At 43.6% G+C, this 22,874-nt stretch overlaps 1 protein-coding gene across 2 annotated transcripts; it reads left to right on the forward strand.

Moving 5' to 3' along the window:
* Positions 1 to 197: 197 nt before the first annotated feature.
* Positions 198 to 20,516, forward strand: CFAP52 (cilia and flagella associated protein 52). Of its 2 annotated transcripts, XM_056326333.1 has the most exons (14): positions 198 to 266; positions 1,227 to 1,426; positions 2,167 to 2,303; positions 2,933 to 3,061; positions 4,085 to 4,184; positions 4,650 to 4,766; positions 11,769 to 11,869; positions 12,826 to 12,996; positions 14,869 to 15,017; positions 15,677 to 15,822; positions 17,953 to 18,104; positions 18,731 to 18,833; positions 19,001 to 19,112; positions 19,921 to 20,516. In XM_056326333.1, the coding sequence occupies exons 1-14, from the start codon at positions 209 to 211 to the stop codon at positions 20,094 to 20,096; spliced, it is 1,851 nt and encodes a 616-aa protein (XP_056182308.1). In that variant the 5' UTR covers positions 198 to 208; the 3' UTR covers positions 20,097 to 20,516. The 2 variants fall into 2 exon arrangements, with proteins under 2 accessions (XP_056182308.1, XP_056182309.1); XM_056326334.1 differs by lacking the exon at positions 2,933 to 3,061.
* Positions 20,517 to 22,874: the final 2,358 nt, after the last annotated feature.

Below are 22,874 nucleotides of genomic sequence, written 5' to 3' on the forward strand. Positions count from 1 at the left end.
CGCCAGGCCAAGCCAAGCCCATACCCGGCACCAAGGGCCTTCCCGCCTCACGGCGCCCGGGCCCGGTAGCGGGCAGCCGCCGGCCGGCACGGAGGCGCGCGAAGCGCCCGGGGGCTGGAGGCGGCCGTCCCATAGCGCCCCCTGGCGGGCGGGCGGCGCGGCAGGGCGCAGGCGCGGTTACCGTGGCGCCGCGGCCCCGCGCCGGGCGATGGCGGCGGAGGCGGGAGCGGGCGGGCTGGAGCTGCGGGCGGCTATCGGCTTCAACGGTACTGCGGCCGGGGGCGCCGGGGGGCACCGGTCGTGCGGGGGGCTGGGACACCGTGAGGCGGGCCTGGGGGCACTGGGGGCACTGGGAGGTGGGCCTGGGGGCACTGGGAGGGCCTGGGGGCACTGAGGTGGGCCTGGGGGCACTGGGAGGGCCTGGGGGCACTGGGGGGGCCTGGGGCACTGGTGGGGCACATGCTGCCAGCACACAGGCTGAGGGGAGGCCATGGGGCAGCCGTGGGTTCCAGCTGGGGCCATGGTGCTGTGGGGTGGGCTGTGGGCAGTGGGTGCGTGGGGTCCCTCCTGCTCCCCTCGCCCCCTCCCCCTTCTCCCCATGCCGGACATCCGAGACACATGCAAAGTGAAGAGCAGGGAAAGTTTGACAGAACAGCAGGATTTCGGTGGTTTTTCTCCAGTTACCCAGCTGACCGGAATGAGAAGAGTTTCATCTCAAAATAAAACCAACTCAAGTTGCCCAAAATACTGGTGTAACACCCTGTGACTTGCGGCAGGGGCTGGGGTGTCTCTGGCCAGCTGCCTCCTTGGGAAATGGGTGGGTTTGCGCTCTCTTGGGGCAGGTCACACGATATGGGCTGGTGGGGGTGCTCCTGGAGAGCACCGAGCTGGTGGCCCTACCACTGGGCCACCCAGGCCTGCTGGGAGCTGTGGGCAGCACAGCACCATCCCAGCTGCGTCAAGGTGACCCTTGGCTTTCCACAGGGTTGTTCCGCTGCACGGCTTTGGGGGCGACTGGGAAGCTCTTGGTGTGGCTCTTCTTGTGAGATAAGCCCTGGGGAACAAGCCGTCCTCCCTCAGGGAGTGTGATAGGCACGGGCAGCGGCGTGGAGATGTTGGGGAGCGCTCAGCCTGCTCTGGGGACCACATGCTTGAGGAGGGGAGAGTTTGCCTGCAGCCCCAGAGCTGTTAACAGCCAGCAGCCCTCTCACTCCTTTCTTTTGCAGGGCATGTACCCTGTGGCCTCATCTGCCACCCTGATAAGGAGCACGTTCTCTATCCCCTGGGATGTACTGTAGTTATTCAAGACCTGGGCAGTAAGAAACAGACTTTCTTGCACGGCCACACCAATAATGTTTCCTGCATTGTCGTATCCAGGAATGGAGTGTATGTTGCTTCTGGACAAGTCACTTTCATGGGCTTCAAGGTAGATGATGCTCTATATTTAACTGTGTAGTATTGACCAAGGAAATTGGAGTTGGCTCACCAGAGGTGGGAACACGTTTCATTTATTTTTTCTTTCATTGGAAGACAAATGCCTATAGTGGGAGGATGTTGCAGGGAATGGGAAATTGTGACTAGTCCATTGCTGGATGTGCCTTTATGTTTTTGTAAAGTATTAAGCGTTCCCCTAGGATTGGGATAACTAGATTTAGGCATCCCTTAACTCAGGTCCTTCTTATCCAGTGTTGTGTGCATGTAGCAGCCTAAATCTTGTTAGATGTTAATTAATAAAGAAGTTGTATTTAAAGTTGTACCTGAGTTCCAGAGCTGCTTAGGGCTTTTGACAGGTACCTACCTGCATTTTTAGACCTTTGAAGTTCTTTATGGTTAAATTTTTCCCTATTTGAAAAGACCTTGAGACACCTGAATAGAATCAAGCATTTAGCACTTTCAGTATTTTAAAATCTAAGTCAAATACCCAGTGTCTCAGGGTACGTTTTGATTCTGAAACAAAGTGAAGCTACTCAACCAGTAAGCTGGAATAATGCTTTTTACAGCAGCTAATCTGAAGTATTTTTGTGTCTTTGGAGCCCTGGGCTGGATAGAAGCTAACCTTGGGCTGGGCTCCTTCTAACAGCTTTCCTGCCAGAGAAAGTTTTTATGCCTAATGCTCTGTGTTATATCTAATGCTCTGGCTTTGACCCCTTCTGCTTTGCACCGCAGGCAGACATCATTCTATGGGATTTCCAGAGGAAGGAGTTACTTGCTCGGCTGTCACTTCATAAGGGTAGAATTGAAGGACTAGCGTTTTCTCTAAACAGCCTTTATCTCGTGTCACTGGGAGGCCAGGATGATGGCAGGTAATGATTTCTGCTTCTCAGCACACAATTTCTGACAAGTTGTAGGGCATCGAAGAATGCTCTTAGGGAGTGCTTGCTCCTCCCTCTTCTGGCAGTCCGATTCTTTACCCTGCTTGATGTCTTTCCTCAATAATCCAGATCTGTCTGATGGGAAGCTGGGTGGATACTGCAGGCAGAGCACAGGGTACAGGGAAAGATGAAGGGAGCAACTAATTCTTAAGCTGCTGTCATCGCCCAGAAGCCTTATGGAGCCTGCACAGTTACCTGGCTTAATGCCCTGAAGAAGTATAGATTTCACTGAGAGCTTACTTTGACACACAGATAAGTAAGAGTTAAATAAAAAGTTATTTTAAATCAGATTTTACGAGTGGCCCAAGATATCATTCACATCTTGCATAACAGAAGGAATCCAGTAGCAACATATACTCTTGCTTTGGGAGCAGGGGACATAAACTGCAATTCCATACATTTGTGATAAGGCTTTTCTTGGGTAAAATCTCTGCAGAAGGACTTTCCTTGTGTACCCTGGTGGGAACAGACTGCAGGAAAATAGTTTTTGTCTTGCTTTTGGTTTTAAGTAATGTAATGTTAAAAGGCAAAGCTATTTAAAGCCCCTCCTTCTCCTGCAGCGTGGTTGTGTGGCACATTGGTAAGAGAGAGGCTATCTGCGGGAGCCCTGCCTCGGCACGGAGCGCGGGGAACGCAACCATCGTGGTGTGCTCCAGCTGCAGAGACGAGGTGTTTGTTACTGCTGGAAAGTAAGGTTTTATTTAGATGAAAGAACCCATCGACCTATTTCCTTTTACAAAGAGCCTTTACTTCAATACAAGGAAATTCAAGCAACTGTGTGCTTGTGTTTTTTCTTTTTGCTCTGAATGGACCCATGAATATCCATCAGCTTGTCCCTTTAAGGCATTTCTGCATGTTCTACATATAACAATATGTTTTCAAAGCAGCACACAGGGACCTGCATGCGTCACTTCTGTTCCTGATAGCAGGATTTTGTACTCAGCATTCCCCATGCAGTATTTAAAATATTTAGTTGCCAGTGTTTACACAAGAAAAGCAGTCAGTGAGTGGCTCTGAACAATGGTTAATTAATGTAGAAACAATGATATCTTGCCAGTCATGGGATCATCTCCTGTCCGCACCAGATGTGAGGTGCAATTGGTCACTGGCTTGTAACAAAAGTTGGTACAAAAAGTCACATTTCTTATGGATTTGTGGCAGCTCCTATGTATCTAGTCTGGCATTTAAACATTTTGAGGACCTGCAACTCCGTTTAAATCAGGGAAGGCTTCAGATGCTCTTGGCTGCACTTGCACTTATGAGTGCTGGCCTTTGCAATTTTAACACTTTGTTCAAGGTAAGGGCAGCTGTGTGTAAAGGTTTTATATTGGCTCCGATGATGTCAATTTAATTGTGCTGGAAAATAGCTGAAAGTGTCCCGTACCATTCATTTCCCATTCTAGGAACTAAGATTTCCACAGTGCATGTCTCTTTGAGAAATGAAGTGTCAATGTTGTCACATGCTCTTCCATAATCCTTGTATATATTTTGCTGAACCTTTAAGATTTTTGATTTACCTGGAAAAAGCTACCATAAGAGACAGCAGAAAATACAAGAGACTTAACTTCTGGCGCCTCTGATATTATTCTTTTCCTCCTTATTAAAAATTCAGAATAATGTAGCTTTGTAAAGGCTTTTAAATTCTTCTAGTAGTGAAGAACTTGGATGTTTCTGCATATATGAAATTGATCCCACTATATTCGTTCTTGTAGTGGGACCATTCGAGTATGGGAACTGGATCTGGCAAATAGGAAAATCCGACCGACTGAATGCCAGACAGGGCAACTGAGAAGAGTGAGCACATGTGTTAAGGTAAGTTTCAGCCAAAATGATTTGGCTAAACTAAGAAACTCTCTACAGCCTAGAGAGAAACCACGAACATATACAGTAATGCTAGAAATGCCAATTGCAACTGCATGATAGCAGTGAAGTTACTAAGTGTTGGCTCATGGCAGATGGTCTCCCACAGTTTCTTTATGCTGAGAAAGAGTGTTATGAATGCTTCTGAAGAGAAGCAGCATGTGTTTTAGTCACAGGTTCTAGCACCCAGAGAATCCCACTTTTGATGCAAAATATTATCCGGGAGTTGGTTAGAAAGTGTCTTTCATTCAGCAGTGTTATGGATCTTTGTGACAGGATGAAAACATTGGCTGTATCCCCTCAGATTAAATCTTGGCAATGCACTGAAATAAAGCTATTTATGCAGCCTAGTGCTAGGCTTGGGACAAGTGTCTTACTATCTGGACTGTGATCTCTTTTTTTAATGCTTTCCTATAGATGACAGGTGATGATAATTGTTTTTATGTTGGCACATCAACTGGTGATGTCCTGAAAGTGAATACAAACAACAGGCTGATGACTGACTATGGGCCACAGAAGGAAAAGTTTAGCTCGGTGAGTAGCAGCTCTGTGAGTCTAATTTTTTCCTTGTCCTCCTCTTTGTAAGTAACTGTAAGTAGGGCAACCTGCAGGAGAACCATTACAAAGCTGATTCACAGACTAACTCTTTTTCTGTGCTGTTAGGTCTTGGTAAGTGTCTCAAGCTTTATCCTGAAGTCTTGAGACCGTTAGCTTGGCTTTGTTCAGTGTCATTTGCCTAAGAATTTGGGGTTTACCTGAATCTCATGTATCATCCCACAGACTCTAAATCTGGTAAAGGTCATAAAAAGTGGGGAAAAAGTGTAACGATGGAGTAGTTAGTGAGTTGGGTCTTTTTTTAGGGAGACATTGACAGAGAACATTACTAGAAAGACTGGTAGAAGTGCTTATTTGAGAGGCTTTCCCACACTTACTGCTATAAGGTCCTGTAGTCAAAGCTTACAGATTTGTTAAATTGCCTGGGCTGAATTTTTCTGTTTGCCACAGGAAGAGTATTTTGGAACAACTTCAAAATGCAACAACTGCTCTTAAAAAAAACCCCAACCCCCTAGATTTTTGTGTTTGTTCCACGTACCATTCCTCCCCCTTCCTTTCAGGAAGTTGCTGTTTTGAAATTCTGATTCTGCCCCTCATGAGGCAGAGGTTTGACTGGAAAAGGTAATACAGATAATATAGTTAAAGAGCTTATTATAATGTATATGCGCAACTGGAACAAAACAGGGTTGCATAAGGTACATTCATTCTATTGCTTTTTAACTTCTGAGTGCTTGATCATAACCCTGAAGTTTTTAACTGAGCTTTTTTTGTCTATAATTGGGACTCATGGGTCTTAATATGAGGATCCTGAGACTGGAGTATCTCCCCAAAAAGGAGCTTTTGGCCTTTCATTGTACAGTAATTCTTCATGCAGGGAGATGTAATGATAAACAATCAGCACCAACTACTACACTTGTTCTTGATTTCTTTTTATTTGTTGCTATAAAAAACTTTGTGTAGCTTCTTGAGTTACACCCAGTGGAGGGAGTGATACCTAAGGAATTTAAACGCTTCTTTTACATTCAGCCTTATGCAAGAAAATTTTATTTTGCATTGTAAAACTAAGTGCCTGTCTTAGGATGCTGGGGTTTTTTTATGACAAGGGTGGCAAGGCACTGGCACAGGTTGCCCAGAGAGGTGGTGGATGCTCCATCCCTGGAAACATTCAAGATCAGGCTGGACGGGTCCCTGAGCACCCTGATTGAGTTGAAGATGTCCCTGCTCGTGGCAGGCAGTTGACTAGATGGGCTTTAAAGGTACCTTCCAACTCAAACCATTCTACGATTCAGTGGTTCTCTTAACACCCATAAAAATCAGTGAGCAGCAGGGGAAACAATGCAGATGAAAGTACCAAATGTAACATTAGGCATGCCATGGGGGAGCTGTCCTACAAAGAAGCAGATCTTGTTTGAGAGCAAACACAAGACTAACAAGAACTGTAAGAAAAATTCAGCAGTCAGCCTCAAAGAAAAAGCTACTCTGGACTTGTTCCTCTAAACCTCCTGAACTTTGCTTGTACCGACACATGTAGCTACAAACCATATACGTGCCCATTCAAAATGTAGTGTTTCTTGCATTACAAATGTATGCCCATTTCTCTGGGATAACTTGGAGCCTCTGAATTCTTTGAAATATATTTCAATTTTTATCTATTCCAGAAGGTTGGAGAAGTTATTACTCATTTTTCCCACTTGCATTATAAGAATGTAAGTAATTTAATTCTGTGTACATATTAAGTGACAAGAACATACGTATTTTCTTTTCCTGATCGAAATCATAAGTTTGCTGAAGGTGCATACTCTTGTGGCTATACCTGTACTGTCTGCTGTTAGGCTGGTCTTCCAGCAGTCATCCTGCAGGGTTTTGCTTCCACATAGGACCCACGTCCTGGCTGATCTCTGCTGTCTTTTATGCCAAGGTCTTGATGATTGAATATCACCTCCCCTTTTAAATGCTTGCATGCTTTGAGGAGTCCTGCATCTAGCGGTATGTGTACCTTGACTGGAGTACCTGATTGAAGCCACACGAGGTCCTGAGCTCCCTTGCCTTCAGGGGTGAGGGAAAGGTGCCAAATGCAATTGAAACAAAAATTTACAAAAAATACACTTCTGACACCACTGCTAAAGAAGCGATCAAATACGGTCATTAGCAGGATGCTGTGCAGTCTGGGGGTTGAAAGAGGGCCTAGGGCCTCTTAAAGAAAATCAGAGGCTCAAAGCCTGACCACAGTCCAATCCGTACTGTGAGGGGTTTTATCATAAGGCAAATCCATTGGAACCGCCGTTTGTGGCAAAGGCCTTTGAAGCATCGTGAGCTTCAGCTGACATTGCTTCTGGTAGTGAAAAGCTGAAGAGAAACAGGACCTTTGGCTATGCGAGAGACTGACCAGATGCTAGGGAGGAGAGAAGATCCAGAAGTGGATCTTGTCACAGCTGCCTGCCAGCCTTGTGGATGAGACCTGAGCTGGTAGGCATTAATCTGACCTAAACTTCATTAGTGTTGTAATGGAGCTACTTAAGATACTCCAGTGAGCATTTTGGGAGTAGGGAGAGAAAAGGAGACATTCACATTGGGTGGTAATGACAAGTACTCCCTCCAATCTCCTCCTTTATCCTGTTGCTTAAAACTGACATTTCTGTTCAGACAGGCTTTTCAATCAGACATATGTTCAGCCCTATCACTCCTTCTCCTCTTGCTTTCTTCCTCTCTGCTCTCTTCCCTCCCTCTTACCAATGTAGTTTCCAAGTGCCTGAAATGGGAAATTCATCAGAGCAAACCTGTATTATTGCAGTCTGCAAGAAGGTACTGGTACATTTTTATCTCCGGCTACTGTCAGATTCACTTTCATACTTTCCATTTCTCCCTCTCTGGCTCCATACTGTGATTCCCTTTCCACCCACCCGTTGCACATCTCTGCATACAAATAATACCTTGTCACTAGACTGTCAGCAAGTCCTCACTGAACACACGTAGGATCTAATGTTTTATGGCAGAAATTTCCGATTGTAGCATAGCCTTCAATGCCAGAAGAGGTATTTTGCAGATGCTTTTTCAAGTCAAAACCACAGCATTTATCAAAACAAAAGTATTTACCTCCTTGTTTCTACACAATTTGATACACCGTATTGCTAACCCTGGGAGAATTGTTGATTTCTATTTTCCTCCCTGCTGCAGAGCTGCGTGTATTTCACAAGACATCTTTTGTCTCTTTCTTGAAAATGTACCGTGTATTAGTACCTGTAACAAAAGTTCTCTGCTCTCTAGCCGTGCAAAGCAGAGGTGCGGTGCAGCTTGCCTCGGTAGTGAGCCGTGCTGTTTAAGGTAGGCACGATGGCACCAAAGCAGGGCTTTTGGGACACGCACTGCCTTTCCTAACCCAGCATATCCCCGGTCCCTGGCGGGGGGGCTGGCTGTACAGCCTGCAGTGGTGGAACTGCCCTGGCCTCCTCCCTGTGGAACAGTTTTCACCACTTTGTTGCAATTCTGTCTGAAAAGATGCATATTCATGAACAAACATTATCCTCTATCTCTGAAAAACCTTGTTCATCAGTCATACCAGGGCATTATGAGCCAGTGGCATACCATGCGACTCTAAACCTGGAATCCACAGCCAGCCCACAGTGAGCATATCTTTAAAGAAAGAATTTAGGCACTGCTTGGGTGAGGAGAAGATGTTTATTGAAAACAAGTTTGGTCAACCTTAAAGGAACTTTGCCTTTAGATATATATAAGAATGTGTTTATTACGTAGACATGATCTGAAGATTTCTTTGTTTCTGTTTTGAAGAGGAGTGGCAGAATAGTTTACTGGTATGATGAAGCAACTTGTTTTCCGTCTACATGGAATTAAGTTTAAGTGCACTTCTGTAATGTCTATAAATACTGGAATAAACAGCGGAATTAATTTTTATCCCCGTTGCAGGCTTGAGGCACTATAAGGCACCCGTTCAGATGCAAAGTGGAATGTATGATTGCAAATACTTTTTTAGACATAGTTGGACTGATTTGCATTGTAAAAAACAAAACAAAACATACAAATATTTAAAGGAGGTGCGCTGGAAGAGTTCACAGGGAACTCAAGAACTTCACAAGAGATCAGAATGGGATAAAGGGCAAATATCCCTGCAGGGAAGGGAATGGGCAGGCTGGATTTTGGCTGTTACGTTTATTTATAATCATACTTCAAAGCAGTGGTTTCTTTTTGTAAGAAGTAAATAATGAATGGTGATATTTTTAACCTCCTACATTAGACTCTGCATTTCGTCTACCAGAAGTCTGGCAGCACGTAGAACTAGAGTATTCATTGCATTGTTAATGTGAACTGCTTGACTCCATGAATAAAAAGTGCAGCTTATAAAGCTGTTGGTTTACTCTTAGTGATTCAAAGAACAGACTGGACAAGAAAGAAGCACAATTATCAGGTTAGGGTTGAAATCAAACTGATGATTTTGAGAGCCTGGCCACTGTAAGGTTGGGAGTAGGGGGGTGTCTGTCTTATTAGTACCTGCTTCCCTCTCAAATTGAAGAACTGAAGAAAATACCTCAGAAAAAGCAAAGCAGTCTTGGCAGTGCTGCAAAATATTTATTAGCAAGTAGCAGGGAGCTGTAATCAGATAAACTATGTAGTCCTAGGTTTGATTTCCAATACCACCACCTGCCGTAATGCTAAACACAAAGGGCATTTGAGGTGGAAGTCTTTTACAGGAAAAATGGCAAAACAGTAGATCAAAAGACAGTTCATGGGCCTGTGATAACAGAGGACTCGCAAAATGCTGCCAACACCTCATAGGAAATTTTTAAAAACATTGTTCAGAAACAGTTCTGTCTGTGGATCGTATTTCTAATTGAAAAGAATCCCTTTCTTCTTGTGCGTTTGCTAAGAATATTTGCATGAAAGCTGGCTTCCTGCCTGGTAGTGTTGTGATAGTATGGCATAAAATCCTCTCTGGAGGTTGTGTTTATCACAGTGATCAGTCCTGATACTACAGGAGACTGGATGTGCTACTGGTTGAGAAAGACTAATGGAGAAATCCAGTGCAATTAAATTACAAATCAGGAAAAAAATTTCAATTTTTTTTTTCTGCAATCCAGATTTATTTGATTCTGTAGTTAAATAGTCCTTAAGCTGATGTGTCGGTAGATGCAAGGCTGCTTGTAATGACAGCACTGGAATGCTGTTATGTATACTGGTGATTTCTTTTTTTCCTTCAAAGAGTTTAAGCAAGACTTTAAAAACAATCAATTGCCTCTGGTTGGTTGGATAATCAAAGTAATTTTTCCAAATTCATCAGAACTTGTCTGTGGCTTTTGCAACATCCAGGTCTAAATAGCTCAAATGTCCATTTTGTTTTATTTTCCTTCTTCACTTCCTCTCTTACCTTCTTTAGACCTTCAGTCCTTTCCACACAGAAGATCAATGCTTTCTGGCTTTCATTCTTTTAAACACTCTGAAAGTATTTAATCCTGAAAATTTACTGGGGTTAGGTGAGATTAATGCTTGAAAAGAACAGGAATGCTGGGTGGTGCTGCTTAGATGTCAAACTTTTATCATAAAGTGCTGACACTTGTATTTGGTAAAAAATCACAAGCCAAGCACATGACAGTGATTTCTTCCTAAAGAATAAATGCAGAATTATTCTGATTTGCCTCTTGGTTGTTATTCTTGAGAATTCACTTCATCATTTCGCAACACTAAATGCTAGAGGTGTTTTCTTTTTCCCAGAAAAAAACTCCACCAAACAGAAGTTGTTGTTTTCACATAATGGCTCTATGAGCTCGGACTTCAAGAAAAAAAAATCTAATATTGTGAAACTGCTGGTACTATCACAACAGTTGGCAGTACTGCTAATTAACCTAGGTAGTGCAAATGTTGCTGGGGTCTATATTGCAACTTGAAATGTCAAGCTCAACAGATTCCTTGCAGGTCATGGGGAGCCTGGAGCTGCTACCAGCTGGCCTGTGCCTTTTGTATGTACTTGCTTCGTGACAGAGCTTAGTTTTCAGTCCAAGTTTTGATGACATAAAGCTCCTTTATTTCCTTCTTTTTTTTCCTTTTGATTTCACTCATGTGTATGTACCCTCAAGCTAGTAGGGATGTTTTTCTGAGTAAGAATACCAGGATTTAACCCCACAGAATAGTTTCACCCCTCTTGCAACCTGTTTTGGGATCTCTCAGGTTTTCAAGAATTACTCTTGTCTTGTGTAGAGAAGAGTAATATTACTTCACAGGTGGCAGAATGGAAGTAGGGACTGACTCTTATACTTGAAATCTTGTGGCAAGGCTAAGGACTGGTTTTGTTTGCAGGTTTTGTTTGGCTTCTTTGCTGTAGTCTGGTACTTTATCTTTGGAAAACCTTTTCTCCTTTTTCTAATGGCTGGCCTCCTGTTGATCTACTCATCTTAGTAAATAGCGAAACCCATGTTGATAATTTTCAAAGCTTTTCTGTGGCAAATGTGGTTTGTTACTAATAGGTGGGAGATGGGACTGCATCTTTCAGACAGGGTGAGAGGCCTGGGAAGCAGGTCTGACCTAAAATCAGCTGTAGGAAAGGACACTTAGGCTGAGTTGCATCCTCTGTTGTCTCCGTGTGTGACAGACAAAGAACTAGTGGAAGGAAAAACAGAGGCACTAATCCAAAATGTGTGTGTGTGTGGTGTTGCTTACTGGAATGAGCTAAGATTATGTAGGCTCATATGTGGTCCCAGCTGCTCTGAAGGATCCATGATGATGCTATTTACTTGCTCCTCATATTGTAGTAGTTCATATATACCTGTAATTAATAACTGTTTTTCACCCTTCTCCCTCTGTAGAGTCACTCTTTAGCCTAGGGCAGTCAAAGAATGCTGATAAAGCCATATCTGAGTGATGTAAGAACCACCGTTGGGAACATGATGGGGACTGTTGTGCTATTCAGCATGGCTGCAGCAATAAAAGGAGCCTCTGCCTCCATCCAATTGTGGTTTTAATCCTGTTTTCTCCTAGGGAGTCACAGCTTTGCTTTTGCTGAAGACAGGAGAATTAATAGTCGGCACCGGAGGAGGGATTGTAGCTCTCTGTAAAGGCTCAAACTACAAAGTAATGAAGTGAGTTTGCAGATGGGAGATTCAGGAGGGTAGAGGTGACACTTCCCCCAGAGGGTTACAGTATAAAACCCAATAATTTCTACATAAAGGCATAACCCAAATAAATCTCAGTTTTTCAGTCCTGCAGACAAAATAGACAGTGTGGTTCCAGCCTAATGAAGTTGAAGCAGACTGAAAATTACTGCGTGCATTTGCACAGAAGTGAATTGCCCTACTACTTGTTAATTTGAAATGACCGTTGTTTCCTTTTGGGCATTAGGAGTCAGATCCTAAATTGATGCAAAGTGAGACAGGTCCATTGAAGTCAGTAAAATCATGCTCATTTATGCCAGCTGAGAAAGAATAGTATTTGCTGTCTAAAAAAAGGGTTTGTTGGAGGACATGGGGTTGCAAAGGAGGGCTCCGCTAATTTTATAGGCACATATCTGGAAGTGCTGGAGTATGTGCAAGGCTTTTTTTCTGCATACAGAATAGCCGCAGGTGCCATTTCCCCTTATGTGATTTGAAAATTGGGCTTGCAGCTGTTCATTTTGCATTGTTTAAGTAGCCAACTTAAGCATACAGTTCCGCAATGTAAAATTTGAACTGTTCCCAGAAGATCTAAACTGTCTGGAAATCTTCTTGAATATGGGATATTTAAGTGCACTTGAGCAAGAATATCAACAAAGATGCTGTTACCTTAGGCCCTGGTCCAGAAAACAAAGTCTCCAAAGTATTGCCTTTGCATGCCCTGGCAGAGTAGCAGGTGGGACAGGCAAGATCATCTGAAGTATTAACATGTGGCTGGGAATGAAATGTTAGTCCTGACCACGTTCTTTCACGTTGATATCGCAGCTGAATGTGCTGCTTTTTGGGGAAGCAGGGAAGTCGAGACTAGAGGAAGTCGGGGAAAAGGGAAACTGGAAACTAGTACATCAAGGTCAATGTCAGGCCAAACCTCTGCTTTCTCTTAACAGGAAAATTCAAGTTCAAGGTGCTGTCACTTCCCTGACATGTAGAGATCAGGATCACCAGTTCTTTGTAGGGACAAATGCATGCCAGATTTATCGAATCAATTACACTGCATTTAAAGAGGAGCTGATTGCTGCCTGTCATAACGAAGCTGTCCACGACATTGTTTTTCCTGTGTGAGTATAACTGGCTGGGATGCTTTTGGCCAGCAAAGAAGTTTGAGTAAGCTGCAAGTAAGGTCAGAATACCTATGTGCACACCTTTTACCCAACAGGAACCCAAAGCCTGTTAGCATCCTTACAGGATGATTTATACTGTAACCTACCACTGAATGCAAGGGTGACAATGAGCGCTGCTCGAAGGCAGAAGGCAGCAGTTCAATTTGAGAGTTGGAAAAATCACTGATCAACAGAAAGAATTCTAAATAAAAAGAAACAATTATTTATGTTTGGGTAATGGCAGAAATAGCAACCTCCCCCTTTTCTACAAGGGCTGGTGCTGTGAGACTTGGGTCTCTTAGTCTGCCAGCAGTGTGAATACTGAAAGTCTGCTCTTGTGTATCCTGTCGCAGCTAGAATTTGTAGAGGTGTCTCCTTTACTACCCACCTGTAACATCAGCTGAAACCTGACTAAAAAATAGAGCTGTTTAAAGAGGCTTTTTGGGTCTCTCAGCCTCACTTAGATTTTCGTGTTTGACAATATGACGTGTTATAATAAATTCTAGGCTTGTGACAAGAGATGCTGGGTATTCCAGTGTGTCTTCTGTCTGCTTTTGTCTCATGGACAGCCAACATTCCCTCTGCCTGTATTGCAGGATCGTGACACTTTATTTAAAAAAAACAAAAACAACACACAATGGATTGGTTGTTTCCTCTCCAAATAGAGAACGGGAGGTTGATCCCAATTAAAGTTTTTATTTTTGCCATGTTGTTACTGCATCGTTTCTTGATGCAGCACAAAGGATCAAATCTTACCAGGGTACAGCAAAGTGCACAATGCAAGATGCCCTCCTGTCTGTTTGTCACCAGCCTGAAAAATCCACATCCTTGTAATTTAATGAGTAAATCATTAGAGCTTAGGGTAATTCTGACGCTGATATACCTGACTGGTGCATCTGTGTCACAGAGGTATCTGGATGAGCTGAATTTAGTGCTGATTGTAAGGACTACAGGACTGCATTTTTGCACGTATGTTTAAACTTTTTATCTGTTCACTGCTTTTGAACAGAGCATGTCACTGACTGGGAAATACAGGCTTAATTTCCCCGTTCTGGCTTATTTTAGAATACTTGAATTACTGATGTTACCGTGCTTTATAAAGCACCCGTGCAAGCTGGGCTTGAAAGGGGCCACACTTTTGTTGTGCCAGGTTCTCTCTGTCCTGGTTCATCTTGCTGGGCGTTGATGGTGATGTTGAACAAAAGCTTGTGGTACCTTGCTAGATTTCACTTTCTGTCATATCCCTAGGATGTATGGTTTAGAGCTTATTTCAAAGCATTCAGTCCCATAGCTTTTGAAATGCTGCAGGTCTTTTTTTATTCAAACATGTACAACAAGTATATTACAAACAGGCTTTTGCTGTCGTTTTTATTGCCTTCAGCAATGTTGAATAGAAATCATCCAGTAAGCAAGATAAAAAATGACATCTTTACAATATGAGGCTGCTGTGGGTCCATGATGTTAAATCTGGGCAGTGAGCACCTCTACACCCTCTTTTGTGTCTCTTATATACAACACATAACATTGTTTAGAGATTGAATATGGGAAATAAATGTCACAACTTCCAAAAAGTAGAAAGAATCATTTTAGTTTCTCTTTAAATGTTCCTTAAAATGAATCTTTCAGTAGGAACCAGGCCAGAGGAATTTTATGTGAGAAAAGTGATCCTACAAAAAAGGCCTTTGTCTTAACCATGGTGATCCCTATTAGGAAGATTACAGTTGCACGCTAGAAGCAGCTGAGCTTTGAAGAATGATTTAATATCTGACAAAAGAAAGAAGCATTTTCTGTATGCCCCTCCTCATTATCTCTTATCTCTGAATTTTCCAGGGGAACTTCTGACTTGTTTGCTACCTGCTCCAAAAACGATATTCGAGTGTGGCACACCCCAGAAAACAGGGAGCTCCTACGAATCGTCATCCCCAACGTGACCTGTCATGCTGTAGATTTTATGAGGGATGGCAAGAGCATCATTTCAGGTAACTTGTCAGTCCAGACTCATGTCTTCAAGTATTGCCAAATGTAATAAACATCAGTATGTTAGAATGAAGAGAGGATTAAATTGGGAATGGGTTTAATATCAGTTCATTGCTTGACTCAAAGGCCTCTTTGCTTGCAGCTGGTCCGATGAACTTTGCTCGCAGCCCCCAGTATCCTGGTGCTGTAGTTACAGTGTACATGGAAGGCAAAGTTTGGAGATCTTGCTTTGGATGTGAATTCCAGCAATTCAGCATGTAGTCGTGTTCAAAAGACCTAATTCTAAAATATTAACCTGTTGTATGCAACAGCTTAACCTGTGAAGTACGTAAAGCAGCATTTGCATAAAGCTGCCACCCATTACCGTATGCAAATTGCTTACACAGGAACTCCTGCAGTCCTAGAGCAGCGATGCAGTCCCCCCATTGTTACCAAATCAATTTGTTCATAGCCAGAATCAAAAAGGAATTAAATATTAATAGTTTATTTGGGACTATAGGTCTCATCTACAGTGCAGTGGTTTCCACATGTATACTGGTGATCTAACAGGGTGGGCCTTATACAGGAACTTAATAAAAATGGCTCATTTGGAAAGGAAAGTGAGACAATAATAGGAGGAGAGTCTGTGTGCCTGGGTAATCTGTTTCTTTATATTCATCAGCTTGGAATGATGGGAAAATCCGTGCCTTCATGCCAGAGACCGGACGGCTAATGTATGTGATTAACAATGCCCATAGCTTGGGAGTGACAGCAATTGCTGCTACAAGTGACTGTAAACGGATCATTAGTGGAGGAGGTGAAGGGCAGGTAATTTTTGCTTAAAAAACCCAGAGCAGCTTTGTGCTTTGCATCACAGGGCCTGCCCATCATCTGTAACTGCTTAGTCAGAAAGTGAGTTATTCTTAGCTTTCGCTTGTGCAAAGGACTGAGTTCGAAAATACTATCTTTTGATATATGCAAATCTCTTGTTCTCGGAGGACACAATGTAAAACAATGCCCCTATTTCTTCTGGCATGGTAGTCTTGGAAATCCTTCTAACGCAGAATATGCTCTTAATCCTTTTTGTTCATTTGTCTTTCCCCTATATTTGGCTTATCTGCATTAGTCATTGTTTGCAAGCCTCCATCTAACTGCTCTAGCACAGATTTTATTTCTGTCATTGCTCTGGACGTCCTGGTACTGTCCTGATTGACCTGTATGAATTCATTTAGTAGCACAAAGTTCACTTGATATTGCTATAGCGTTTATGGGGGAACTTCCTAGTTTTCTGGGATGGTTCTGTCTGCTTTAGGTGATGGTGTTAAGAGAAGACTTTAATAATAACTCCATTTCTAATACAGTTATGGAAACGTTCCAATACAAATAACAGTAAATATCAGAAAACATGTTGTAGGCATTATACCTGTGCAGTTCAACAGTATTCTTCCAGCCATACAAAACAAACACCACGTACTTTGGCTCTTTCATACACTTCATATACAGTCTGTAAAAGTGACACTCCTAATGTTTAAGTAATTTAAATGCAGGGGTGTTATTTATATTAAAAATAAATAATTAGACTTGGAAGGCTCATGTTCAGTTTTTTGTCTTGTTTCGGACTTCCTCTCTGCAGTCTGGTGAGCACTCAGAACAAGACATTTAATTGTGAGTGGATTCCTGACTGTGATTTAACTGCTCTGTACTTTGTTTTTGTACCCTGAAAGTGTTCCGTGTGCCCCACTGGAGATGGCATGGGAAGTCTTGAAGAGTGAAAAATTGAACTTAGGTCTTCCAAATCTCAGGCTAATGTCCTAATCATTGAACCATCTTTCTGAATCGTTCTGCACCTCAGCTCTCCTGTAGAGCAGTAACAGCAGCACTGCCTTGTCTTGCTGCATAAAGACATTAGAGATGATGAGCCACTTCAGCCCTTCACTGATAAACGAACAGTTAAGTATTTTGGGTGATTAGCGCTAAAGGATGCAGAAGACAGAGGACCTAGATTCTGTTCTGTTATCAGCACACGCAGAATGGCACAAGCTCTGGTTAGTTCATCTCTGAATTGAAAAAGGCAGCTGAGACAGAATTAAAGCTAAAGGTTGGTTAACTAGAAATGAGAACTGCAGGGGAGCACCTGCAGTATTCATTCAGAACACAAAAAAGGTGTTCTGAAATGCTAATGGTTCTGTCCAGATCAGTCATCTGGAAGCTGTGACTTTCAGGGTTACTTAAGGGTTCTGGGTACTCTGATCATTTAGCAAGTGGGAATTGGACATCCAGATCCAGTCAGCATCAGACTTGAGAACATGGAAGGTCAGCTCTCTGCTTTTGATGTCAGTGTCTAAATTTCTAAGTTTTCACTAGGTTTTGACATTAGGGGAATGTATAAGCGAATAGACACCATGCAGTTTGGCACTAGTGGGACAGTAGATGCAAGGTGTGAAGGATCAAGTCCTCAAAGCAGAAAGATTTTTGCTGTTACCACCACTGGGAAAAGAGGTGCTTTCAGGCACATATTTCACGTCAAAGATTTGAGGAGCTGTTCTGTATTTACTTACTGCCATTATGTGTAGCACAAATAGCAGGTAGCTTTTTTATATTCCATTTCAGAAGCCTTGCTCTTTGATCTTTAAAGCACCGCTGGAGCTATATCATGGACTAGATATTTTTTCCTGATTAAGAGATGAGTAAACTGAAACATGGGAGAGTGGGAACTTGGCAAAAACAAAGTCTGGGTTTAATGGTCAGGAATTCCTGAACCAAGTGGATTACACTCTCAAGAATTCAGTTCTGGTTTATGTGTCAGCTGTGTGAATAACCTACAGGAAAATAGAGACAGTCTGTTGAGATTGAGTTGCTGTATGTGTTATAAGAAAGGAGTTCAGGAAAGCCTTCGGCATCCCTGAGCTCATTCAGGACCAGGTGGTACAAGAGCAGATGCTTGTTGCTGATTTTCAGGTGAGGGTCTGGGAGATTGGTGAAAGGACTCACAAACTGGGAGAAGTTCTGAAGGAGCATGTGTCTGCTGTGTCCTGCATTAAAGTTAAGAAGGACGACCGAGAGTGTGTCACAGCCAGCCTGGATGGAACATGCATCATCTGGGATTTAGTGTAAGGAGACAGATAAGTATTGCAAGGCATTTAAGAGTACTGGTAATGTCTCTGTTGGGTCACTGTGCCCTATTTGGGACACCGCATTATGAGGAGGAGGGGAAAAAGAGCATTAAGAAACAAAAATTACTAGAAGGAACAATCAAATCAGGAAATGCAGAACCTCCTGATGCTAGAAACTACTCAGAAAAGTTTAGACAAACATTTGTCTCAAGTTGTTTTCTTTCACTGGATCATGCATTGCCAAGGGGATGGAGCAGGTGATTTCCTAAGTTTCCCACTAGCTCCATTTTCCAAGCACTTCATGACTCTTGTCAAGGTATTGCAGATCTGCAGACCTTCTGTGTTGTGGTAAAGATAAGGAAGTTTTTCCATAGTGAATAGCACCCAGAAAGCATTCTGGATTAAAAAAAAATCATTTTTTATGGCAGCAGATCAAAAGTCTTAGAAGGCAGCTGTGATGAGGAACCAAATTGATGACCTTTCATGAAACCCTGAACTCAGACCAATACCTGAAAATATCTACGTGGAGAGATCTGATGTACAGCAGAGGCAGGAATAATTCAGGCAGTCAAAGTCTGGATTTTGACCCTATCATTTTATCCTGTTTTGGGGATGTTTTGCAGGCGTTTTATAAGAAGACAAATGATTCTAGCCAACACATTGTTCAAATGTGTGTGTTACCATCCTGAAGAGTACCAGATAATCACCAGTGGAACAGACAGAAGGGTAAGCTAAGCTAAACGGCAGGTATTATGTTTGCAGCAATTCCAAACACTAAGTCTGGCACTAGTTACATGGTAAAACTCCTGTACAGCCACAGAAGGCTGTGTTACAGAGCAGTACTGAAGTCTGTGTGCTGCTCATGCACAGCTGAGCCCTCCTTTGCTCTCTAGATTGGATACTGGGAAGTGTTTGATGGCTCTGCAATCAGAGAAGTGGAAGGGTCTGTATCAGGTTCCATCAATGGAATGGACATCACATCAGATGGGGCATACTTTGTCACAGGTGAGTGGCTGGATAAAACTAGAAAAGAGGAGGTCATTTTAAGACCAGGAAGAAAGAGGCAATGAACCAAGGATCTCAGTAAAGAAAGAAAAACTAAAAGAAGGGGTCAGCTAAAGGGGAAAATAAAACTAATAACTGAAGAAAAATACTTAGAAAAAGGCTGTGGTTCAGACTTGGAAGATACTATGGTTCAGTCTTGCAAGATGTAATGTAAAGGTGAAGACAAGGTTCAGGCGTCTCTAGGGGAGTACAGGGTTTCATCTTGCCCTGTTCCTCATTTAGTTCAGTGGTGTGCACCGTGCACTTGAATGATTTCTTCCAAGTGTCCTACTCCAGAAGCCTGGCAGTCTCCGTCGGTTTACACATGGGCATGACTTCAGGCTTCATCCAGCCTCAGGCTCACATGTTTCCCACCATTGTGACATCTCTTCTGGGAGCCTAGCACTAGCACAGAGGAGCCATGGTTTTGCGTGTACTGATTATAGTTAAAAACCACGGATTTGGTGTCAGCACCAGTTCTTTTAGATTAATCTGGTAAGTGGGTGCTGGTTCAGAGCATTTTGAAGGCCCCTCCATATGATTGGTCCCAATTGGCCATAGCTCGCTGGGATCTGCTGGTGTAGGTCCTGAGCACTGTGCTCACAGACTCTACTTCAGCTGAAAAGTAGTTTTTGCTGTAATGCCAAGACAATGTATCCCACCCTTCCTAAATCAAATCGATCCCTAAGTATTCCGTTGCCTGTGATCTGGGAACAGAAGGCAGCAGAGCTCCGTGTAACCGTTTGTTCTTCCTTTGTGCCCAATGCAGGAGGTGATGACCATCTGGTGAAACTGTGGGACTATAACGAGGGTGCAGTGACTCATGTTGGCGTGGGCCATAGCGGCCACATCACCCGTCTCAAGATCTGCCCCGGGAACAAGTACATTGTGAGTGTGAGTGCAGATGGTGCCATCTTCCTCTGGAAATTCCCAGACTTGCATTAACAGCTGGCACAGGAACTCCTAGGCTGTTGCTTCCTCGGCCAGTCCTAGCGATCCTTTTCTTTTACAGTTGAGGTTGCTTTAAAGCATTTGTTCTATTAGAAGAGATACTATTTTTATTCTTTCTGGTATGCATTTACCAGATCCTTCAGCTATCCTTTCTAGCACTGAATAAATAGGTCTGATTTTTTCAGGGGGGCTAAGAATTTGTTGTTACTTTTAGATTGGTGTGAAAGGATTCGTCACTTCTGAAAATCATCTTGGCTGTTGTTGTAACGCTTGCATGTTGTTACTGCCACCTTTCCTGACAGTCTTACTTGTATGTCTGCTCATTTTTGTGGGCTGTCTTGTTTTCACATGGTCTCTCTTTCTCTTCCCTACCCCCTTCTGTCCCTTCCTTTAATGAATAACTTGTTGTGAAAATTCAGTCTTCTGTGTTCATTTTAATTTGTCTGGTCCTGATTAAGGAAAAAACCCTCAGCTCCAACTCAGGCATTTAACTGGAAGTTCTTTTGAATCAAGCTTCTAAATCCGTGTTCTCAAAGGAATACAAGGATGTCGGGGCTTCTTCATTTGCACTGTCCAATTTAAAACTCTCTTCAGAGAGAGAGTTTTCTGGTTTTCAAGAGTGAGAGTGCAGTCATTTCTATAGAATGCCTGGATGTTTCCAGCTAGACACATTCGCATTCCTGGTCATTGGCCTAATTTTGCAAACGGGCTCCAAATTTGCATGAAATATATATTTAGTCTGAGAATGAGTACCTGGTATCATATCTAGTATTAAAACCAACAGCTCTCAAGATACTATTTGTTTAAAGATCAGGGTAGACAGCCAGCCTGTGAACTGATTCAAGTGAAGTAAGTACTACTTTTGCAGGCATTGAAGGTCTGTGAGAATACTGTCATGAATTAAAATGTTAGCAAAATGTTGCATTCTGTAATATTAAGGCTTACAGACGTTTTAGTTAACGAAGATGATGATGATTTAAAGGCACTGTCAGTTAGATACTGTCATGCCAGTATTGATAGTATTAGCTGTTCTGGTAGGCAACGGGGGATAGGAATTTAAAGGTATGACTGCTTATTATTCTTTATATGCCACTAAAAATGTTTACTGCTTGTAGCACAACAAGGGTGGATCCTTTTGGACTGGCTCGGAGGGTATCTGTGCACCTGTGTTGTCCATCAAACACTGTGCAAGTCATATTCCTTCTGGCTCATATCTCGCTGCCCTTATTGATGGAGTCTTTAGCAAAAGAATTAAGTCATTCCTTCCTCTTTGGAGTCAAGACTTGATGCTCTGCAGCGATAAACACTCCAGCAGGTTTTACAAGCTCTGCAGCAATGCTTGCTGTGGTTTGGAAGCCAGGATCAAACCACTGGAATGTGGGACAGACAGGCAAAACATTTGTGCTTGTGCTAGGGGAATCAAAACAGAAGTAAGAGCTAAGCAGACAGTCCTGAAGACCCATGTCACCACCAGCTCCCCGTGCTCTCCGGGTTTTTGATGTAGAGGTGCGGGGTTTTGAGATGTAGGTAACTGTCCGGCTGAGTCCCACATGGGCAAAGCAATTCCATTCCCATCAGATCTTGCCAGACCTGTCATTAGGGGAGGAGGATCCACGTACCCGTCAGGGAGCCAAAGTCCTGTTCTGGTGTGGCTGTCCAGGGGTATAAAGACCAACCCCTGCACACTCGTCCTCACTAGCTGGTTCTTTGTGGCTCAGAGGCAGCAAAGTGAGACAGACTTTCCTGACTCACCTGGCCACCATCACCCGCTGACTCTGTGCAGGACAGGAGCTGGCACGGGGAGAGTAAAGGCTGGTAAACCACACTTGCTGTTTGTGACAGCCAGCCAGAAGGCTCAGGCTCTGTGTCTTGTCACCTTACAGACTTGAAAACTGAGAGTGCAGAATCTTTGGAGAAGTTGTGTCCTGCCCGTCTTCCTTTGCAGTGTGAAGCAGCATCACTTTATTGAAACCAGCCCAAATTTTAAGCATGGACACTGGCTGAATTCACGTGCTCCAGCACAGCTGGCCGATGTTGGTCAGGGCGCAGGGTCGTGGGCAGTGCGCTGCAGCATCTCCCGTCCTATGGCCCAGTGTGCACACTGCGCTGTGTTAGGCCCCCCACCCTAGCGTCCGTGCACAAAGCTGTGCCCTCACATCCTTGATGCTGTCGGGGTAGATGATTTGGGGCACTACTGTATAGGAAATAGAGGCGATAACCACTCAGGCTGTGACTGCAAGGAGCTGTGTGACCTTTCAGTCTGTTAGTGCATTTGGAAAAGATGGATCCCCGTGGCTGAGCCAGGCGCTGACAAGCTCGTCTGCTTTCCCGGCAGTGCTCAGCCATGCAGCAGCTTGGCAGCGCTTGTTCCCCCAGCGCAACCTTGCCCCTCCCGGCACATCTCACACAAGTGCTAAGAGCCATACATGCTCCTCACCAGCACAGCCGGGGTCCCCAGGGAGCCCCCGGAGCTTTACAAATGGATGTGACCTACATGAATAATGGCAAGAAGCAGAGATGCAGAGCAACCTGTGCTGCTCTTCTGCCAGAAGTCAGGTTGTGTTTGGAACACACGAACCACAGTCACAAATTTCCCCATTATGCATTTGCCTGACGGCAGGCACATTGTATTTTACAGCATGAATGTGTTCATTACGCTATCATTAGTGATGAAGAACGGCCCGGTTAATAGTGGAGATTTGTAACACTCGTGCATGGCATCGGCTGTAATGACTGTGCAATTACCATAAAGCGCTGGGGAGGGTCAGTGGC

Source organism: Falco biarmicus, chromosome 1, assembly GCF_023638135.1.
Source record: "Falco biarmicus isolate bFalBia1 chromosome 1, bFalBia1.pri, whole genome shotgun sequence".
NCBI lineage: Eukaryota > Metazoa > Chordata > Aves > Falconiformes > Falconidae > Falco > Falco biarmicus.

Coding starts and splice junctions, on each gene's coding strand:
- CFAP52 (XM_056326333.1), top strand. CDS start 209: ATGGCGGCGGAGGCGGGAGCGGGCGGGCTGGAGCTGCGGGCGGCTATC. Junction 15,823..17,952: donor GTGGAGGAGGTGAAGGGCAG/GTAATTTTTGCT, acceptor GCTGATTTTCAG/GTGAGGGTCTGGGAGATTGG. Junction 18,105..18,730: donor TGCATCATCTGGGATTTAGT/GTAAGGAGACAG, acceptor GATGTTTTGCAG/GCGTTTTATAAGAAGACAAA.